The sequence below is a fragment of the Salmo salar genome, chromosome ssa03 (assembly GCF_905237065.1).
Source record: "Salmo salar chromosome ssa03, Ssal_v3.1, whole genome shotgun sequence".
Lineage (NCBI taxonomy): Eukaryota > Metazoa > Chordata > Actinopteri > Salmoniformes > Salmonidae > Salmo > Salmo salar.
In genome coordinates, this window is record NC_059444.1 from 1018091 (window position 1) to 1037214 (window position 19124).

General features: G+C 43.3%; 1 protein-coding gene across 4 annotated transcripts in view; it reads right to left on the minus strand.

Moving 5' to 3' along the window:
• Positions 1-597: 597 nt before the first annotated feature.
• Positions 598-19124, minus strand: part of tcea1 (transcription elongation factor A (SII), 1) — a 34198-nt gene continuing 15671 nt past the window's right edge. For 2 of the 4 annotated variants that reach the window (XM_045714292.1, XM_045714293.1), the window contains exons 4-8: positions 17485-17627; positions 13849-14060; positions 11703-11849; positions 1026-1097; positions 598-876 (exon numbers count right to left, since the gene is read on the minus strand). In XM_045714292.1, coding sequence (XP_045570248.1) covers positions 868-876; positions 1026-1097; positions 11703-11849; positions 13849-14060; positions 17485-17627 — 583 coding nt within the window. In that variant the 3' untranslated portion in view covers positions 598-867. 4 annotated transcript variants of the gene reach the window in all.

Genomic DNA, 19124 nt, shown 5'->3' on the forward strand with positions numbered 1-19124 from the left:
CTGAGCAAGGAACTTAAACGTTAGCTTTTTTTACATGGCAAATATTGCACTTTTACTTTATTCTCCAACACTTTGTTTTTGCATTATTTAAACCAAATTGAACATGTTTCATTATTTGTTTGAAACTAAATAGATTTTATTTATGTACTATATTAAGTTAAAATAAAAGTGTTCATTCAGTATTGTTGTAATTGTCATTATTAGAAATACATTCATAAAAAATAAAAATAAAATATCGGCAGTTTAATCGGTATCGGCTTTTGTTGGTCCTCCAATAACCGGTATCGGCGTTGAAAAATCATAAATCGGTCGACAGGCTTCATCTGAGACTCAGTGATATGACGTTTCCACGAGCAGAAAGATGAACCTAGAACAGATGTTACGCGCTCACATGAACGCTTCAATGTGCTGCGATTAGCTGAAGTATAGACTCGCCCTTCACATCGCTGTTGCAGAGGTCGGCCTGATGCTGTGCTCTACTTCATGAATTGCAGACTCTACCTTTAATGTTGGTCTGGGAAACCCATCCAAGAGGATGTTTGTACCAGAACTTGTTCAGGACCAAAAAAAAACAAAACAAAAAAAACAGAGACATTATTTTTAAACAAATGGATAAAATTTTACTGGTAAATTTAAATAAAATAAAAATTCATGAAGGTCGAAGAAGCTAAAATCTATAGTAAATTGTAGATCCAAGTTTTGTCTAAATGTTAAAACTACATATAAAATGTTGGATGGTAACAGAAGAAACAGTGTTTATCATCTGAACGGCTGAGGACAGGGGCTATGGACAATATCTTCCAATAGAAATAGAGGGTGCGTCTGTATGGTTGGTTGGTTCTGTCTGAAGGTCTCCTTCTCCCGATCTCAACAGAACTAGAAGATGAACAGTAAAGAGCCTTAGATGAGGACAGAGAAGAGACTGTGTATATGTAGTTAAACACAACACCTACATTCAACAATGTGGTGAAACAGACAAAAGGGATTTGGTAAGTCTGTTTACAGCGTGCGTGTAGACAACATACCTTCCATCTGTTCCCACAGTCATTACAGAAGACGAAGGTGGTCATGGGTTCATCAGCACTGCGGGTCTGCACCTGGAAGACCAACACAAAACAGGATTACTGTACCCACCGACAACACTGCTGGAAAACTTCACCAGACCCGTCCTGGATGGACATCTTGGCCTCTTGGTTTGGTTCCGGTACAGAAATAAAATGAAAAGCCAACAGTGTAGTTCATTTTGAGTATTGAAGAAAAGCCAAAAGTTTGATTCCATAGATGATCATGAGTCATATAAGGCCTGATGACAGTTTGGTGAAAAACACCATTACTCATCCACAGCAGACAAATAGAGTGTTATATGTGTGTACTCAATATGGAAACATGGCTCAGACATCGTATATGACTATGCTATGTTTGTTACAAAGAGACAAATATATGACTGTCATTTAACTTAACCAAAAAGGTATCTGTAGCATCATACTCCAGGGTCATGTGACTGGCTGTTAAGTAGCTCTGTAGCCTGGAGGTCCAGCCATCTGTAGTAAGCGCAAAACATGGTGCATTGGCCAATTCATTGATAACTTTGGCTTTAGCTTGCTTATATAGTGTGGGTACTGCCCGTTTGCTGAAATGTGTGTGAGGACAAAGTTCATAAAGTGACTGGAGCACCTCAAATCAAAATCAAGCTTTATTTGCCACATGCGCCGAATACAACAAGTGTAGACTTGACCGTGAAATGCTGACTTACAAACCCCGAACCAACAGCGCAGTTCAAGAAGAAAATATTTACTAAGTAGAATAAAATAAAAAGTTATAATAAAAAGTAACACAATAAGAATAACGAGGTCAATGTGGAGGCTGTATACAGGGGGTACCGGTACAGAGTCAATGTGGAGGCTATATACAGGGGGGTACCGGTACAGAGTCAATGTGGAGGCTATATACAGGGGGTACCGGTACAGAGTCAATGTGGAGGCTATATACAGGGGGTACCGGTACAGAGTCAATGTGGAGGCTATATACAGGGGGTACCGGTACAGAGTCAATGTGGAGGCTATATACAGGGGGTACCGGTACAGAGTCAATGTGGAGGCTATATACAGGGGGTACCGGTACAGAGTCAATGTGGAGGCTATATACAGGGGGTACCGGTACAGAGTCAATGTGGAGGCTATATACAGGGGGTACCGGTACAGAGTCAATGTGGAGGCTATATACAGGGGGTACCGGTACAGAGTCAATGTGGAGGCTATATACAGGGGGTACCGGTACAGAGTCAATGTGGAGGCTATATACAGGGGGTACCGGTACAGAGTCAATGTGGAGGCTATATACAGGGGGTACCGGTACAGAGTCAATGTGGAGGCTATATACAGGGGGTACCGGTACAGAGTCAATGTGGAGGCTATATACAGGGGGTACCGGTACAGAGTCAATGTGGAGGCTATATACAGGGGGTACCGGTACAGAGTCAATGTGGAGGCTATATACAGGGGGTACCGGTACAGAGTCAATGTGGAGGCTATATACAGGGGGTACCGGTACAGAGTCAATGTGGAGACTATATACAGGGGGTACCGGTACAGAGTCAATGTGGAGACTATATACAGGGGGTACCGGTACAGAATCAATGTGGAGGCTATATACAGGGGGTACCGGTACAGAATCAATGTGGAGGCTATATACAGGGGGTACCGGTACAGAGACAATGTGGAGGCTATATACAGGGGGTACCGGTACAGAGTCAATGTGGAGGCTATATACAGGGGGCACCGGTACAGAGTCAATGTGGAGGCTATATACAGGGGGCACCGGTACAGAGTCAATGTGGAGGCTATATACAGGGGGCACCGGTACAGAGTCAATGTGGAGGCTATATACAGGGGGTACCGGTACAGAGTCAATGTGGAGGCTATATACAGGGGGTACCGGTACAGAGTCAATGTGGAGGCTATATACAGGGGGTACCGGTACAGAGTCAATGTGGAGGCTATATACAGGGGGTACCGGTACAGAGTCAATGTGGAGGCTATATACAGGGGGTACCGGTACAGAGTCAATGTGGAGGCTATATACAGGGGGTACCGGTACAGAGTCAATGTGGAGGCTATATACAGGGGGCACCGGTACAGAGTCAATGTGGAGGCTATATACAGGGGGCACCGGTACAGAGTCAATGTGGAGGCTATATACAGGGGGCACCGGTACAGAGTCAATGTGGAGGCTATATACAGGGGGCAACGGTACAGAGTCAATGTGGAGGCTATATACAGGGGGTACCGGTACAGAGTCAATGTGGAGGCTATATACAGGGGGTACCGGTACAGAGTCAATGTGGAGGCTATATACAGGGGGTACCGGTACAGAGACAATGTGGAGGCTATATACAGGGGGTACCGGTACAGAGTCAATGTGGAGGCTATATACAGGGGGCACCGGTACAGAGTCAATGTGGAGGCTATATACAGGGGGTACCGGTACAGAGTCAATGTGGAGGCTATATACAGGGGGTACCGGTACAGAGTCAATGTGGAGGCTATATACAGGGGGTACCGGTACAGAGTCAATGTGGAGGCTATATACAGGGGGTACCGGTACAGAGTCAATGTGGAGGCTATATACAGGGGGTACCGGTACAGAGTCAATGTGGAGGCTATATACAGGGGGGTACCGGTACAGAGTAAATGTGGAGGCTATATACAGGGGGTACCGGTACAGAGTCAATGTGGAGGCTATATACAGGGGGTACCGGTACAGAGTCAATGTGGAGGCTATATACAGGGGGTACCGGTACAGAGTCAATGTGGAGGCTATATACAGGGGGTACCGGTACAGAGTCAATGTGTGGGGGCACCGGTTAGTAATGAGACTATATACAGGGGGTACCGGTACAGAGTCAATGTGGAGGCTATATACAGGGGGTACCGGTACAGAGTCAGTGTGCTGGGGTACAGGCTAGTTGAGGTAATCTGTACATGTAGGTGGGGGCGAAGTGACTATGCACAGGTAACAAACAAACAGCGAGTAGCAGCAGTGTACAAGGGGGTGTGTCAACGTAAATTGTCCGGTGGCGATTTTTATGAATTGTTTAGCCGTCTAATGGCTTGAGGTTGTTTAGGAGCCTTTTGGTCCTAGACTTGGCGCTCCGGTACCGCTTGCTGTGTGGTAGCAGAGAGAACAGTCTATGACTATGTTGGGTGAACAGAGTGTCTGATAATTTTTTGGGCTTTCCTCTGACACCACCCAGTTTAAAGGTCCTGGATGGCAGGAAGCTTGGCCCCAGTGATGAACTGGGCCGTACACACTACCCTCTGTAGCGCCTTACGGTCAGATGCCGAGCAGTTGCCATACCAGGCGGTGATGCAACCGGTCAGGATGCTCTCGATGGTGCAGCTGTAGAACCTTTTGAGGATCTGGGGACCCATGTCAAATCTTTTCAGTCTCCTGAGGGGGAAAAGGTTTTGTCGTGCCCTCTTCACGACTATCTTGGTATGTTTGCACCGTGATAGTTCGTTGGTGATGTGGACACCAAGGAACTTGAAACTCTCGACCCGCTCCAGCCCCGTCGATGTTAATGGGGGCCTGTTCGATCCGCCTTTTCCTGTAGTCCACGATCAGCTCTTTTGTCTTGCTCACACTGAGGGAGAGGTTGTTGTCCTGGCACCACACTACCAGTTCTCTGACCTCTTCCCTATAGGCAGTCTCATCGTTGATCAGGCCTACCACTTGTGTCGTCAGCAAACTTAATGATGGTGTTGGAGTCGTGTTTGGCCACGCAGTCGTAGGTGAAAAGGGAATACAGGAGGGGACTAAGTACACACCCTTGAGGGGCCCCGGTGTTGAGGATCAGCGTGGCAGACATGTTGTTGCCAACCCTTACCACCTGGGGGCGGCCCATCAGGAAGTCCAGGATCCAGTTGCAGAGGGAGGTGTTTAGTTCCAGAGTCCTTAGCTTAGTGATGAGCTTTGAGGGTACTATGGTGTTGAACGCTGAGCTGTAGTCAATGAACAGCATTCTCACATAGGTGTTCCTTTTGTCCAGGTGAGAAAGGGCAGCGTGGAGTGCAATAGAGATTGCATCATCTGTGGATCTGTCGGTGTCAGTGAAGACACTTGACAGTTGGTCAGCGCATGCTTTGAGTACACGTCCTGGTAATCCGTCTGGACCAGCGGCTTTGTGAATGTTGACCTGTTTAACGGTTTTGTTCACATCGGCTACCGAGAGCGTTATCACACTGTCATCCAGAACAGCTGGTGCTCTCGTGCATGCTTCAGTGTTGCTTGCCTTGAAGTGAGCATGAAAGGCATTTAGCTCGTCTGGTAGGCTCGCGTCACTGGGCAGCTCGTGTCTGGGTTTCCCTTTGTAGTCCGTAATAGTTTTCAAGCCCTGCCACATCCGACGAGCTTCAGAGCCGGTGAAGTAGGATTCAATCTTAATCCTGTATTGACACTTTGCTTGTTTGATGGTTCGTCTGAAGGCATAGCGAGATTTCTTATAAGTGTCCAGATTAGTCTCCCGCTCATTGAAAGCAGCAGCTCTAGCCTTTAGCTCGATGCGAATGTTGCCTGTAATCCATGGCTTCTGGTTGGGATATGTACGTACAGTCACTGTTGGGACGACGTCGTCGATGCACTTATTGATGAAGCCGGTGACTGAGAAGGTGTATTCCTCAATGCCATTGGATGAATCCCAGAACATATTCCAGCCTGTTCTACCAAAACAGTCCTGTAATGTAGCATCCGCATCATCTCACCACTTCCGTATTGAGCGAGTCACTGGTGCTTCCTGCTTTAGTTTTTGCTTGTAAGCAGGAATCAGGAATATATCAGATTTACCAAATGGAGGGTGAGGGAGAGCTTTGTACGCATCTCTGTGTGTGGAGTGAAGGTGGTCTAGGATTTGCAGATTAAAAAAAATGTTCCCCCTGGTTGCAGATAAAAATTGGGTTAAACTGATTTAAATTTGAATTTAAATTTGCCTGCATTAATGTCCCCGGCCACTAGGAGCGCCGCTTATGGGTGAGCATTTTCTTCTTTGCTTATGGCCTTATAGAGTTGGTTGAGAGCGGTCTTAGTGCCAGCTTCGCTTTGTGGTGGTAAATAGACGGCTACGAATAATATAGATGAGAACTCTTGGTAGATAGTGTGGTCTACAGCTTATCATAAGGTACTTTACCTCAGGTGAGCAATACCTCGAGACTTCTTTAACCTGTTGGGGCTAGGGGGCAGTATTTGCACGGCCGGATAAAAAACGTACCCGATTTAATCTGGTTACTACTCCTGCCCAGTAACTAGAATATGCATATAATTATTGGCTTTGGATAGAAAACACCCTAAAGTTTCTAAAACAGTTTGAATGGTGTCTGTGAGTATAACAGAACTCATTTGGCAGGTCAAAACCTGAGAAGATTCTTTACAGGAAGTGGCCTGTCTGACAAGGTGTCGTTCTTCTTGCCTCTGTTTATTGAAGACTGAGGATCTCTGCTATAACGTGACACTTCCTACGGCTGCCATAGGCTCTCAGAAGGCGGCAAAAAGCTGAATCGTGGCTTTGCAGGCTCTGGCTGAAAAAAAGTAGCGCGTTTGGGTAGTGGCTGGTTACAGTACTGTGAGACTCAGGCGCGTGCCCGCGTCGACCGAATGCTTTGTTTTCTTTCCTCTGTTTACCTAAACGCAGATTCCCGGTCGGAATATTATCGCTTTTTTACGAGAAAAATGGCATAAAAATGGATTTTAAACAGCGGTTGACATGCTTCGAAGTACGGTAATGGAATATTTAGAATTTTTTTGTCACGAATTGCGCCATGCTCTTGACCCTTATTTACACTTCGGATAGTGTCTGGAACGCACAAACAAAACGCCGCTATTTGGATATAACGATGGATTATTTTGGACCAAACCAACATTTGTTATTGAAGTAGCAGTCCTGGGAGTGCATTCTGACGAAGAACATCAAAGGTAATCAAACTTTTGTAATAGTAAATCTGACTTTGGTCAGGGCTAAACTTGGTGGGTGTCTAAATAGCTAGCCGTGATGGCTGGGCTATCTACTGAGAATATTGCAAAATGTGCTTTCACCGAAAAGCTATTTTAAAATCGGACACCTCGATTGCACAAAGGAGTTCTGTATCTATAATTCTTAAAATAATTGTTATGTTTTTTTGTGAACGTTTATCGTGAGTAATTTAGTAAATTCACCGGAGGTTTGCGGGGGGTATGCTAGTTCTGAACGTCACATGCTAATGTAAAAAGCTGGTTTTTGATATAAATATGAACTTGATTGAACAAAACATGCATGTATTGTATAACATAATGTCCTAGGATTGTCATCTGATGAAGATCATCAAAGGTTAGTGCTGCATTTAGCTGTCTTCTGGGTTTTTGTGACATTATATGCTAGCTTGAAAAATGGGTGTCTGATTATTTCTGGCTGGGTACTCTGCTGACATAATGTAATGTTTTGCTTTCGTTGTAAAGCCTTTTTGAAATCGGACAGTGTGGTTAGATTAACGAGAGTCTTGTCTTTAAAATGGTGTAAAATAGTCATATGTTTGAGAAATTGAAGTAATAGCATTTCTATGGTATTTGAAAATCGCGCCACGGGATTACACTGGCTGTTGCGTAGGTGGGACGATTTTGTCCCGCCTAGCCCAGAGAGACTAACCAACAGTGCTATTTTTAAGTAAAAAAATAGGTATTAGGGGAACAATAGATAAGGAAATAAAAAACAACAGTAAAAAGACTGAACAATAACAGTAGTGAGGCTAAATACCTTGCACCGGTTAGTCGGGCTAATTGAGGTAGTATGTACATGAATGTATAGCTAAAGTGACTATGCATGTATGTATGGTAAACAGAGAGGAGCAGCAGTATAACGAGGGGTTGGAGGTTTGACACACACACTGTAAATAGTTGAGCAGTGGTGACATATTCTCTGTCCATCTCCATTGTAATCTACTGGGAGATTTAAACGATGGAGAATCCTCCTGATTTATCGACCCCACCACTCACCCTCAGACAGAACTAGTTCCCAGCAGCCCCTCACAAAAGGACCGTTTCAAATGCACCAATTAAGATTTTAATTTTGGCATGCACAACATCCAGATACGCTCTAGTTGTTTTAACGGAATAGCCTGAAATGTTTTTCATTTCATTTCGGTCCCTGTACCGAGCGAACCCCTATGACAGGCGCATCTAAACAGCTCCTCCAAAAAGGTCTTCTATAATACAACCAAAAGTATCTATTACAGTGAATCAATAGAAATATTAGTACCTCTAGTGGTCATTACCTGAGGTGTATTATATAGTGGATGGTATATTACCTGAGGTGTATTATATAGTGGATGGTATATTACCTGAGGAGGAGGTGTATTATATAGTGGATGGTATATTACCTGAGGTGTATTATATAGTGGATGGTATATTACCTGAGGAGGAGGTGTATTATATAGTGGATGGTATATTACCTGAGGTGTATTATATAGTGGATGGTATATTACCTGAGGTGTATTATATAGTGGATGGTATATTACCTGAGGAGGAGGTGTATTATATAGTGGATGGTATATTACCTGAGGTGTATTATATAGTGGATGGTATATTACCTGAGGAGGAGGTGTATTATATAGTGGATGGTATATTACCTGAGGTGTATTATATAGTGGATGGTATATTACCTGAGGTGTATTATATAGTGGATGGTATATTACCTGAGGAGGAGGTGTATTATATAGTGGATGGTATATTACCTGAGGTGTATTATATAGTGGATGGTATATTACCTGAGAGGAGGTGTATTATATAGTGGATGGTATATTACCTGAGGGTGTATTATATAGTGGATGGTATATTACCTGAGGTGTATTATATAGTGGATGGTATATTACCTGAGGTGTATTATATAGTGGATGGTATATTACCTGAGGTGTATTATATAGTGGATGGTATATTACCTGAGGTGTATTATATAGTGGATGGTATATTACCTGAGAGGAGGTGTATTATATAGTGGATGGTATATTACCTGAGAGGAGGTGTATTATATAGTGGATGGTATATTACCTGAGAGGAGGTGTATTATATAGTGGATGGTATATTACCTGAGAGGAGGTGTATTATATAGTGGATGGTATATTACCTGAGAGGAGGTGTATTATATAGTGGATGGTATATTACCTGAGAGGAGGTGTATTATATAGTGGATGGTATATTACCTGAGAGGAGGTGTATTATATAGTGGATGGTATATTACCTGAGAGGAGGTGTATTATATAGTGGATGGTATATTACCTGAGAGGAGGTGTATTATATAGTGGATGGTATATTACCTGAGAGGAGGTGTATTATATAGTGGATGGTATATTACCTGAGAGGAGGTGTATTATATAGTGGATGGTATATTACCTGAGAGGAGGTGTATTATATAGTGGATGGTATATTACCTGAGAGGAGGTGTATTATATAGTGGATGGTATATTACCTGAGGAGGAGGTGTATTATATAGTGGATGGTATATTACCTGAGAGGAGGTGTATTATATAGTGGATGGTATATTACCTGAGGAGGAGGTGTATTATATAGTGGATGGTATATTACCTGAGGAGGAGGTGTATTATATAGTGGATGGTATATTACCTGAGGAGGAGGTGTATTATATAGTGGATGGTATATTACCTGAGAGGAGGTGTATTATATAGTGGATGGTATATTACCTGAGAGGAGGTGTATTATATAGTGGATGGTATATTACCTGAGAGGAGGTGTATTATATAGTGGATGGTATATTACCTGAGAGGAGGTGTATTATATAGTGGATGGTATATTACCTGAGAGGAGGTGTATTATATAGTGGATGGTATATTACCTGAGAGGAGGTGTATTATATAGTGGATGGTATATTACCTGAGAGGAGGTGTATTATATAGTGGATGGTATATTACCTGAGAGGAGGTGTATTATATAGTGGATGGTATATTACTTGAGAGGAGGTGTATTATATAGTGGATGGTATATTACCTGAGGAGGAGGTGTATTATATAGTGGATGGTATATTACCTGAGAGGAGGTGTATTATATAGTGGATGGTATATTACCTGAGAGGAGGTGTATTATATAGTGGATGGTATATTACCTGAGAGGAGGTGTATTATATAGTGGATGGTATATTACCTGAGGAGGAGGTGTATTATATAGTGGATGGTATATTACCTGAGAGGAGGTGTATTATATAGTGGATGGTATATTACCTGAGAGGAGGTGTATTATATAGTGGATGGTATATTACCTGAGAGGAGGTGTATTATATAGTGGATGGTATATTACCTGAGGAGGAGGTGTATTATATAGTGGATGGTATATTACCTGAGAGGAGGTGTATTATATAGTGGATGGTATATTACCTGAGAGGAGGTGTATTATATAGTGGATGGTATATTACCTGAGAGGAGGTGTATTATATAGTGGATGGTATATTACCTGAGAGGATTTGTATTATATTGCGGATGGTATATTACCTGAGTGGAGGTGTATTATATAGTGGATGGTATATTACCTGAGAGGAGGTGTATTATATAGTGGATGGTATATTACCTGAGAGGAGGTGTATTATATAGTGGATGGTATATTACCTGAGAGGAGGTGTATTATATAGTGGATGGTATATTACCTGAGAGGAGGTGTATTATATAGTGGATGGTATATTACCTGAGAGGAGGTGTATTATATAGTGGATGGTATATTACCTGAGAGGAGGTGTATTATATAGTGGATGGTATATTACCTGAGAGGAGGTGTATTATATAGTGGATGGTATATTACCTGAGAGGAGGTGTATTATATAGTGGATGGTATATTACCTGAGAGGAGGTGTATTATATAGTGGATGGTATATTACCTGAGGAGGAGGTGTATTATATAGTGGATGGTATATTACCTGAGGAGGAGGTGTATTATATAGTGGATGGTATATTACCTGAGAGGAGGTGTATTATATAGTGGATGGTATATTACCTGAGAGGAGGTGTATTATATAGTGGATGGTATATTACCTGAGAGGAGGTGTATTATATAGTGGATGGTATATTACCTGAGAGGAGGTGTATTATATAGGGGATGGTATATTACCTGAGAGGAGGTGTATTATATAGTGGATGGTATATTACCTGAGGAGGAGGTGTATTATATAGTGGATGGTATATTACCTGAGGAGGAGGTGTATTATATAGTGGATGGTATATTACCTGAGAGGAGGTGTATTATATAGTGGATGGTATATTACCTGAGAGGAGGTGTATTATATAGTGGATGGTATATTACCTGAGAGGAGGTGTATTATATAGTGGATGGTATATTACCTGAGAGGAGGTGTATTATATAGGGGATGGTATATTACCTGAGAGGAGGTGTATTATATAGTGGATGGTATATTACCTGAGGAGGAGGTGTATTATATAGTGGATGGTATATTACCTGAGGAGGAGGTGTATTATATAGTGGATGGTATATTACCTGAGAGGAGGTGTATTATATAGTGGATGGTATATTACCTGAGAGGAGGTGTATTATATAGTGGATGGTATATTACCTGAGAGGAGGTGTATTATATAGTGGATGGTATATTACCTGAGAGGAGGTGTATTATATAGTGGATGGTATATTACCTGAGGAGGAGGTGTATTATATAGTGGATGGTATATTACCTGAGTGTAGGTGCACCTCTTCTTCTTGCACTTGCCGCAGGTGAACAGGTCAGTCTGGGTTCCTCCGGTCTGGGACACTTGGTGATCTCTAATGGCTTCTTTGGTCAGGTTCTTCCTTATCAGCTTCAGCTCATCACTAGCCATCTCCTGTTAGCAGGAAGACATTAGGGTTAGGGTCAGGGTTTAGAGGTCAGGTTCTTCCTTATCAGCTTCAGCTCATCACTAGCCATCTCCTGTTAGCAGGAAGACATTAGGGTCAGGGTCAGGGTTTAGAGGTCAGGTTCTTCCTTATCAGCTTCAGCTCATCACTAGCCATCTCCTGTTAGCAGGAAGACATTAGGGTTAGGGTCAGGGTTTAGAGGTCAGGTTCTTCCTTATCAGCTTCAGCTCATCACTAGCCATCTCCTGTTAGCAGGAAGACATTAGGGTTAGGGTCAGGGTCAGGGGTTAGGGTCAGGTTCTTCCTTATCAGCTTCAGCTCATCACTAGCCATCTCCTGTTAGCAGGAAGACATTAGGGTTAGGGTCAGGGGTTAGGGTCAGGTTCTTCCTTATCAGCTTCAGCTCATCACTAGCCATCTCCTGTTAGCAGGAAGACATTAGGGTCAGGGTCAGGGTCAGGGTTTAGAGGTCAAGTTCTTCCTTATCAGCTTCAGCTCATCACTAGCCATCTCCTGTTAGCAGGAAGACATTAGGGTTAGGGTCAGGGTCAGGGTTTAGAGGTCAAGTTCTTCCTTATCAGCTTCAGCTCATCACTAGCCATCTCCTGTTAGCAGGAAGACATTAGGGTTAGGGTCAGGGGTTAGGGGTTAGGGTCAAGTTCTTCCTTATCAGCTTCAGCTCATCACTAGCCATCTCCTGTTAGCAGGAAGACATTAGGGTCAGGGTCAGGGTTTAGAGGTCAAGTTCTTCCTTATCAGCTTCAGCTCATCACTAGCCATCTCCTGTTAGCAGGAAGACATTAGGGTCAGGGTCAGGGTTTAGAGGTCAAGTTCTTCCTTATCAGCTTCAGCTCATCACTAGCCATCTCCTGTTAGCAGGAAGACATTAGGGTTAGGGTCAGGGGTTAGGGTCAAGTTCTTCCTTATCAGCTTCAGCTCATCACTAGCCATCTCCTGTTAGCAGGAAGACATTAGGGTTAGGGTCAGGGTTTAGAGGTCAGGTTCTTCCTTATCAGCTTCAGCTCATCACTAGCCATCTCCTGTTAGCAGGAAGACATTAGGGTTAGGGTCAGGGTTTAGAGGTCAAGTTCTTCCTTATCAGCTTCAGCTCATCACTAGCCATCTCCTGTTAGCAGGAAGACATTAGGGTTAGGGTCAGGGGTTAGGGTCAAGTTCTTCCTTATCAGCTTCAGCTCATCACTAGCCATCTCCTGTTAGCAGGAAGACATTAGGGTTAGGGTCAGGGTTTAGAGGTCAGGTTCTTCCTTATCAGCTTCAGCTCATCACTAGCCATCTCCTGTTAGCAGGAAGACATTAGGGTTAGGGTCAGGGGTTAGAGGTCAGGTTCTTCCTTATCAGCTTCAGCTCATCACTAGCCATCTCCTGTTAGCAGGAAGACATTAGGGTTAGGGTCAGGGTCAGGGTTTAGAGGTCAAGTTCTTCCTTATCAGCTTCAGCTCATCACTAGCCATCTCCTGTTAGCAGGAAGACATTAGGGTTAGGGTCAGGGTTTAGAGGTCAGGTTCTTCCTTATCAGCTTCAGCTCATCACTAGCCATCTCCTGTTAGCAGGAAGACATTAGGGTCAGGGTCAGGGGTTAGGGTCAGGGTTTAGAGGTCAGGTTCTTCCTTATTTAACCTATAACTAGGCAAGTCAGTTAAGAACAAAGTCTTATTTACAATGACGGCCTAGGAACAGTGGGTTAACTTCCTTGTTCAGGGGCAGAACGACGGATTTTTACCTTGTCTGCTTAGGGATTCAATCTAGCAACCTTTCGGTTACTAGTCCAACGCTCTAATCACTAGGCTACCCTGACGCCCCTTATCAGCTTCAACTCATCATTCGCCATCTCCTGTTAGCACAGAGCACGTTAAGGTCGGGGTTAGGGGGTACCTCAGCGGTCATCTTGGCCATGCGGTCTAACAGTAAGGTTTAGAGGTCAAGGGTTATGGTAGAGGTTAGAGTTCAGGGGGTCAGGTAGCCTACCTGAGCGGTCATCTTGGCCATGCGGTCGGGGGAGACGTTCCCACAGAGAACACTCTTCCTGAGGTTGGGGTTCTTGATGTCCTTCAGGTTGGCGATTCGACTCCTGACACGGTTCTTATATTTGGGGTCTGTGTTCTTAAACTCACAGAAGATATATTCTTCAATCTGAGCTGCCAGTTGGTCACAGTCAGCTCCTATAGCGATGTAGTCATCTGGAGAAGAGGAGAGAAACACGGAGGTCAGGTGGACTAATCCAACAGCTGTTCTTACACATATAACCAGTTACCTCCAGCCTGTAGAGCCTGGGACAGCATCTAACAGTAGTAATACTGATCTGTATAGTGGTGGTATATAACCAGTTACCTCCAGCCTGTATTTGTATTTATTATAGATCCCCATTAGTTCCTGTCAAGGCAGCAGCTAGTCTTCCTGGGGTTTATTATGGATCCCCATTAGTTCCTGCCAAGGCAGCAGCTACTCTTCCTGGGGTCCAGCAAAATTAAGGCAGTTTATACAATTTTAACAACACACTGTGTGCCCTCAGGCCGCTACTCCACCACATATCTACAGTACTAAATCCATGTGTGTATAGTGCGTATGTTATCGTGTGTGTGTATACATGTGTCTGTGCCAATGTTAGTGTTGCTTCACAGTCCCCGCTGTTCCATAAGGTGTATTTTTATCTATTTTTAAATCTGATTCTACTGCTGCATCAGTTACCTGATGTGGAATAGAGTTCCATGTAGTCATGGCTCTATGTAGTACTGTGCTCCTCCCATAGTCTGTTCTGGACTTGGGCACTGTGAAGAGACCTCTGGTGGCATGTCTTGTGGGGTATGGATGGGTGTCTGAGCTGTGTGCCAGTAGTTTAAACAGACCTCTGGTGGCATGTCTTGTGGGGTATGGATGGGTGTCTGAGCTGTGTGCCAGTAGTTTAAACAGACCTCTGGTGGCATGTCTTGTGGGGTATGGATGGGTGTCTGAGCTGTGTGCCAGTAGTTTAGACAGACAGCTCGGTGCATTCAACATGTCAATACCTCTCATAAATACAAGTAGTGATGAAGTCAATCTCTCCTCCACTTTGAGCCAGGAGAGATTGACATGCATATTATTAATATTAGCTCTCTGTGTCCATCTAAGGGCCAGCCGTGCTGCCCTGTTCTGAACCAAATGTAATTTTCCTAAGTCCTTTTTTTTGGCACCTGACCACACGACTGAACAGTAGTCCAGGTTCGACAAAACTAGGGCCTGTAGGACCTGCCCTGTTGATAGTGCTGTTAAGAAGGTAGAAACTAGGGCCTGTAGGACCTGCCTTGTTGATAGTGTTGTTAAGAAGGTAGAAACTAGGGCCTGTAGGACCTGCCTTGTTGATAGTGTTGTTAAGAAGGTAGAAACTAGGGCCTGTAGGACCTGCCTTGTTGATAGTGTTGATAGTGTTGTTAAGAAGGCAGAGCAGCGCTTTATTATGGACAGACTTCTCCCCATCTTAGCTACTGTTGTATCAATATGTTTTGACCATGACAGTTTACAATCCAGGGTTACTCCATGGAGTTTAGTCATCTCAACTTGCTCAATTTCCACATTATTTATTACAAGATTTAGTTGAGGTTAAGGGTTTAGTGAATGATTTGTCCCAAATACAATGCTTTTAGTTTTTGATATTTAGGACTAACTTATTCCTTGCCACCCACTCTGAAACTAACTGCAGCTCTTTGTTGAGTGTTGCAGTCATTTCAGTCGCTGTAGTAGCTGACGTGTATAGTGTTGAGTCATCCACATACATAGACACACTGGCTTTACTCAGTCAGTGGCATGTCGTTAGTAAAAATTGAAAAAAGCAAGGGGCCTAAACAGCTACCCTGGGGAATTCCTGATTCTACCAGGATTATATTTGAGAGGCTTCCATTAACCTGTTGGGGCTAGGGGGCAGTATTTTCACGGCTGGATAAAAAAACGTACCCAATTTAATCTGGTTACTAATCCTACCCAGTAACTAGAATATGCATATACTTATTATATATGGATAGAAAACACCCTAAAGTTTCTAAAACTGTTTGAATGGTGTCTGTGAGTATAACAGAACTCATTTGGCAGGCAAAACCCTGAGACATTTTCTGAAAGGAAGTGGATACCTGATGTGTTGAATTACCTTTAAGCCTATGCCATTGAAACACACAGGGGTTGATTAATGTTTTGGCACTTCCTATTGCTTCCACTAGATGTCACCAGCCTTTACAAAGTGTTTTGAGTCTTTTACTGTGAGATCTGACCGAACAAGAGCCATGGAACAGTGATGGCCGATTAGACTCTGGCGCGCGAGTTCATGTTGGGTACCCTCGTTCCAATACGTTTTAAAAGAGAATGCATTCGTCCACCTTGAATATTATTCATGTTCTGGTTAAAAAAGGCACTAATGATTTATGCTATACAACGTTTGACATGTTTGAACGAACGTAAATATATTTTTTCCCCTCGTTCATGACGAGAAGTCCGTCTGGCTTAGATCATGTGCTAACAAGACGGAGATTTTTGGACATAAATGATGAGCTTTTTTGAACAAAACTACATTCGTTATGGACCTGGGAATTCCGGGAAGTGACATCTGATGAAGAGAATCAAAGGTAATGGATTATTTACATAGTATTTTCGATTTTAGATCTCTCCAACATGGCCGTTTGTCTGTATAGCAAAGCATATTTTTCTGGGCGCAGTGCTCAGATTATTGCAAAGTGTGATTTCCCAGTAAGGTTATTTTTAAATCTGGCAAGTTGATTGCGTTCAAGAGATGTAAATCTATAATTCTTTAAATGACAATATAATATTTTACCAATGTTTTCTCATTTTAATTATTTAATTTGTGGTGCTGACTTGACTGCCGGTTATTGGAGGGAAACGATTTCCTCAACATCAATGCCATAGTAAAACGCTGTTTTTGGATATAAATATGAACTTGATAGAACTAAAAATGCATGCATTGTCTAACATAATGTCCTAGGAGTGTCATCTGATGGAGATTGTCAAAGGTTAGTGCATCATTTTAGCTGGTTTTATGCTTTTGGTGACCCTGTCTTTGAATTGACAAAACATTACACACAGCTATTGTCAATGTACTCTCCTAACATAATCTAACTTTATGCTTTCGCCGTAAAACCTTTTTGAAATCGGACAACGTGGTTAGATTAAGGAGATGTTTATCTTTCAAAGGGTGTAAGATAGTTGTATGTTTGAAAAATTTGAATTTTGACATTTATTTGGTTTCAAATTTGCCGCTCTTGAAATGCACCTGCTGTTGATAGGGTGCACCACGGGTGGCACGCTAGCGTCCCACATAGCCCCAAGAAGTTAAGCCTGTAGAGGGACACGCTCTACAGTAAGGAGTTGGGTCTAGAACCAGCACAGTAGGGTGTTGCGTCTAGAACCAGCACAGTACTGTTAGGTCGTACCTCCAGCCTGTAGCGCCTGGGACATGCTCTACAGTAGGGTGTTGGGTCTAGAACCAGCACAGTAGGGTGTTGGGTCTTACCTCCAGCCTGTAGAGTAGGGTGTTGGGTCTTACCTCCAGCCTGTAGAGCCTGGGACATGCTAAACAGTAGGGTGTTGGGTCTAGAACCAGCACAGTAGGGTGTTGGGTCTTACCTCCAGCCTGTAGAGCCTGGGACAGCATCTCACGACACTTGATCCTGACGGAGTCGGAGGTGGAGGGGGCTTGGGGGAACGTGGAGATCAGGGAGATGGAGGGCATCACATCAACAGGCTCATTCTTACTGCTGGAGTCATTACTGTAGCAAACAACAACAACAACAACAACAGACAGGTTATCAGGCGTCTTTAGCCAGGTTGGTGTAGCCATCTAGCTACCTCTTCTTGTAGTTCAGGACTGCCCTGAGAGGGAGACACCGTACTGGTGTGATAGTAGTGTAGTAATAGCAGTAGTAGAGTAGTGTGTAGTAGCACTAGTACTAGCAGTAGTAGAGTAGAATTATTAGTGTAGTGTAGTAGTAGTAGTGTACTACTACTAACTAGGTATCTCTATTCCTGTGGTTCAGGACTGCCCTGAGAGGGAGACACTGTGCAGGTGAGGTAGTGTAGTAGTGTAATAGCAGTAGCAGAGTAGTGTGTAGTAGTAGAGTAGTATTAGTGTAGTAGTAGTGTACTACTACTAACTAGGCATCTCTATTCCCGTGGTTCAGGACTGCCCTGAGAGGGAGACACTGTGCAGGTGAGTGTCATGACTTGCCCTCCTGGATGGAGATCAAAGGTGGCGGCTAATCAAAGGTTTCAAGACCCCCCCCTCTCCTGGGGGAGTTGGCCAGTTTGATGCCGGTCGTAGATACCTTGCAGGAACTCTCTCTCCCTTGCCAGGAAGTATTGAGGGAACAGAACCCTTTTGTTACAAAAGAGATTCTTCCCACCAAAACGCTAACATCTAAAAGTGGATAATGAAACAATATTTCTAAACGGAAACATTGTATCTTAACAGCTTACAATGTATTCGTCACCGAGTTACATCTAAATGTTGTAAAACTTAAATGATTAACCTGTTATGGCTAGGAGGCAGTATTGACACGGCTGGATAAAAAAACGTACCCGATTTAATCTGGTTACTACTCCTGCCCAGTAACTAGAATATGCATATAATTATTGGCTTTGGATAGAAAACACTCAAGTTTCTAAAACTGTTTGAATGGTGTCTGTGAGTATAACAGAACTCAAATGGCAGGTCAAAACCTGAGAAGATTCTGTACAGGAAGTACCCTGTCTGACCATTTCTTGGCCTTCTTTGCCATCTCTATCCATTACAAAGGATCTCTGCTGTTACATGACACTTCCTACGGCTCACATGGGCTCTCAGAAGGCGGCAAAAAGCTGAATCGTGGCTTTGCAGGCTCTGGCTGAAACAAAGTAGCGCGTTTGGGTAGTGGCTGGTTACAGTACTGTGAGACTCATGCTCGTGCCCGCGTCGACCGAATGCTTTCTTTTCCTTTGTCTGTTTACCTAAACGGAGATTCCCGGTCGGCATATTATCGCTTTTTTACGAGAAAAATGGCATAAAAATGGATTTTAAACAGCGGTTGACATGCTCCGAAGTACGGTAATGGAATATTTAGATTTTTTTTGTCACGAATTGCGCCATGCTCGCGACCCTGATTTACCATTTCAGATAGTGTCTGGAACGCACGAACAAAACGCCGCTATTTGGATATAACGATGGATTATTTTGGACCAAACCAACATTTGTTATTGAAGTAGCAGTCCTGGGAGTGCATTCTGACGAA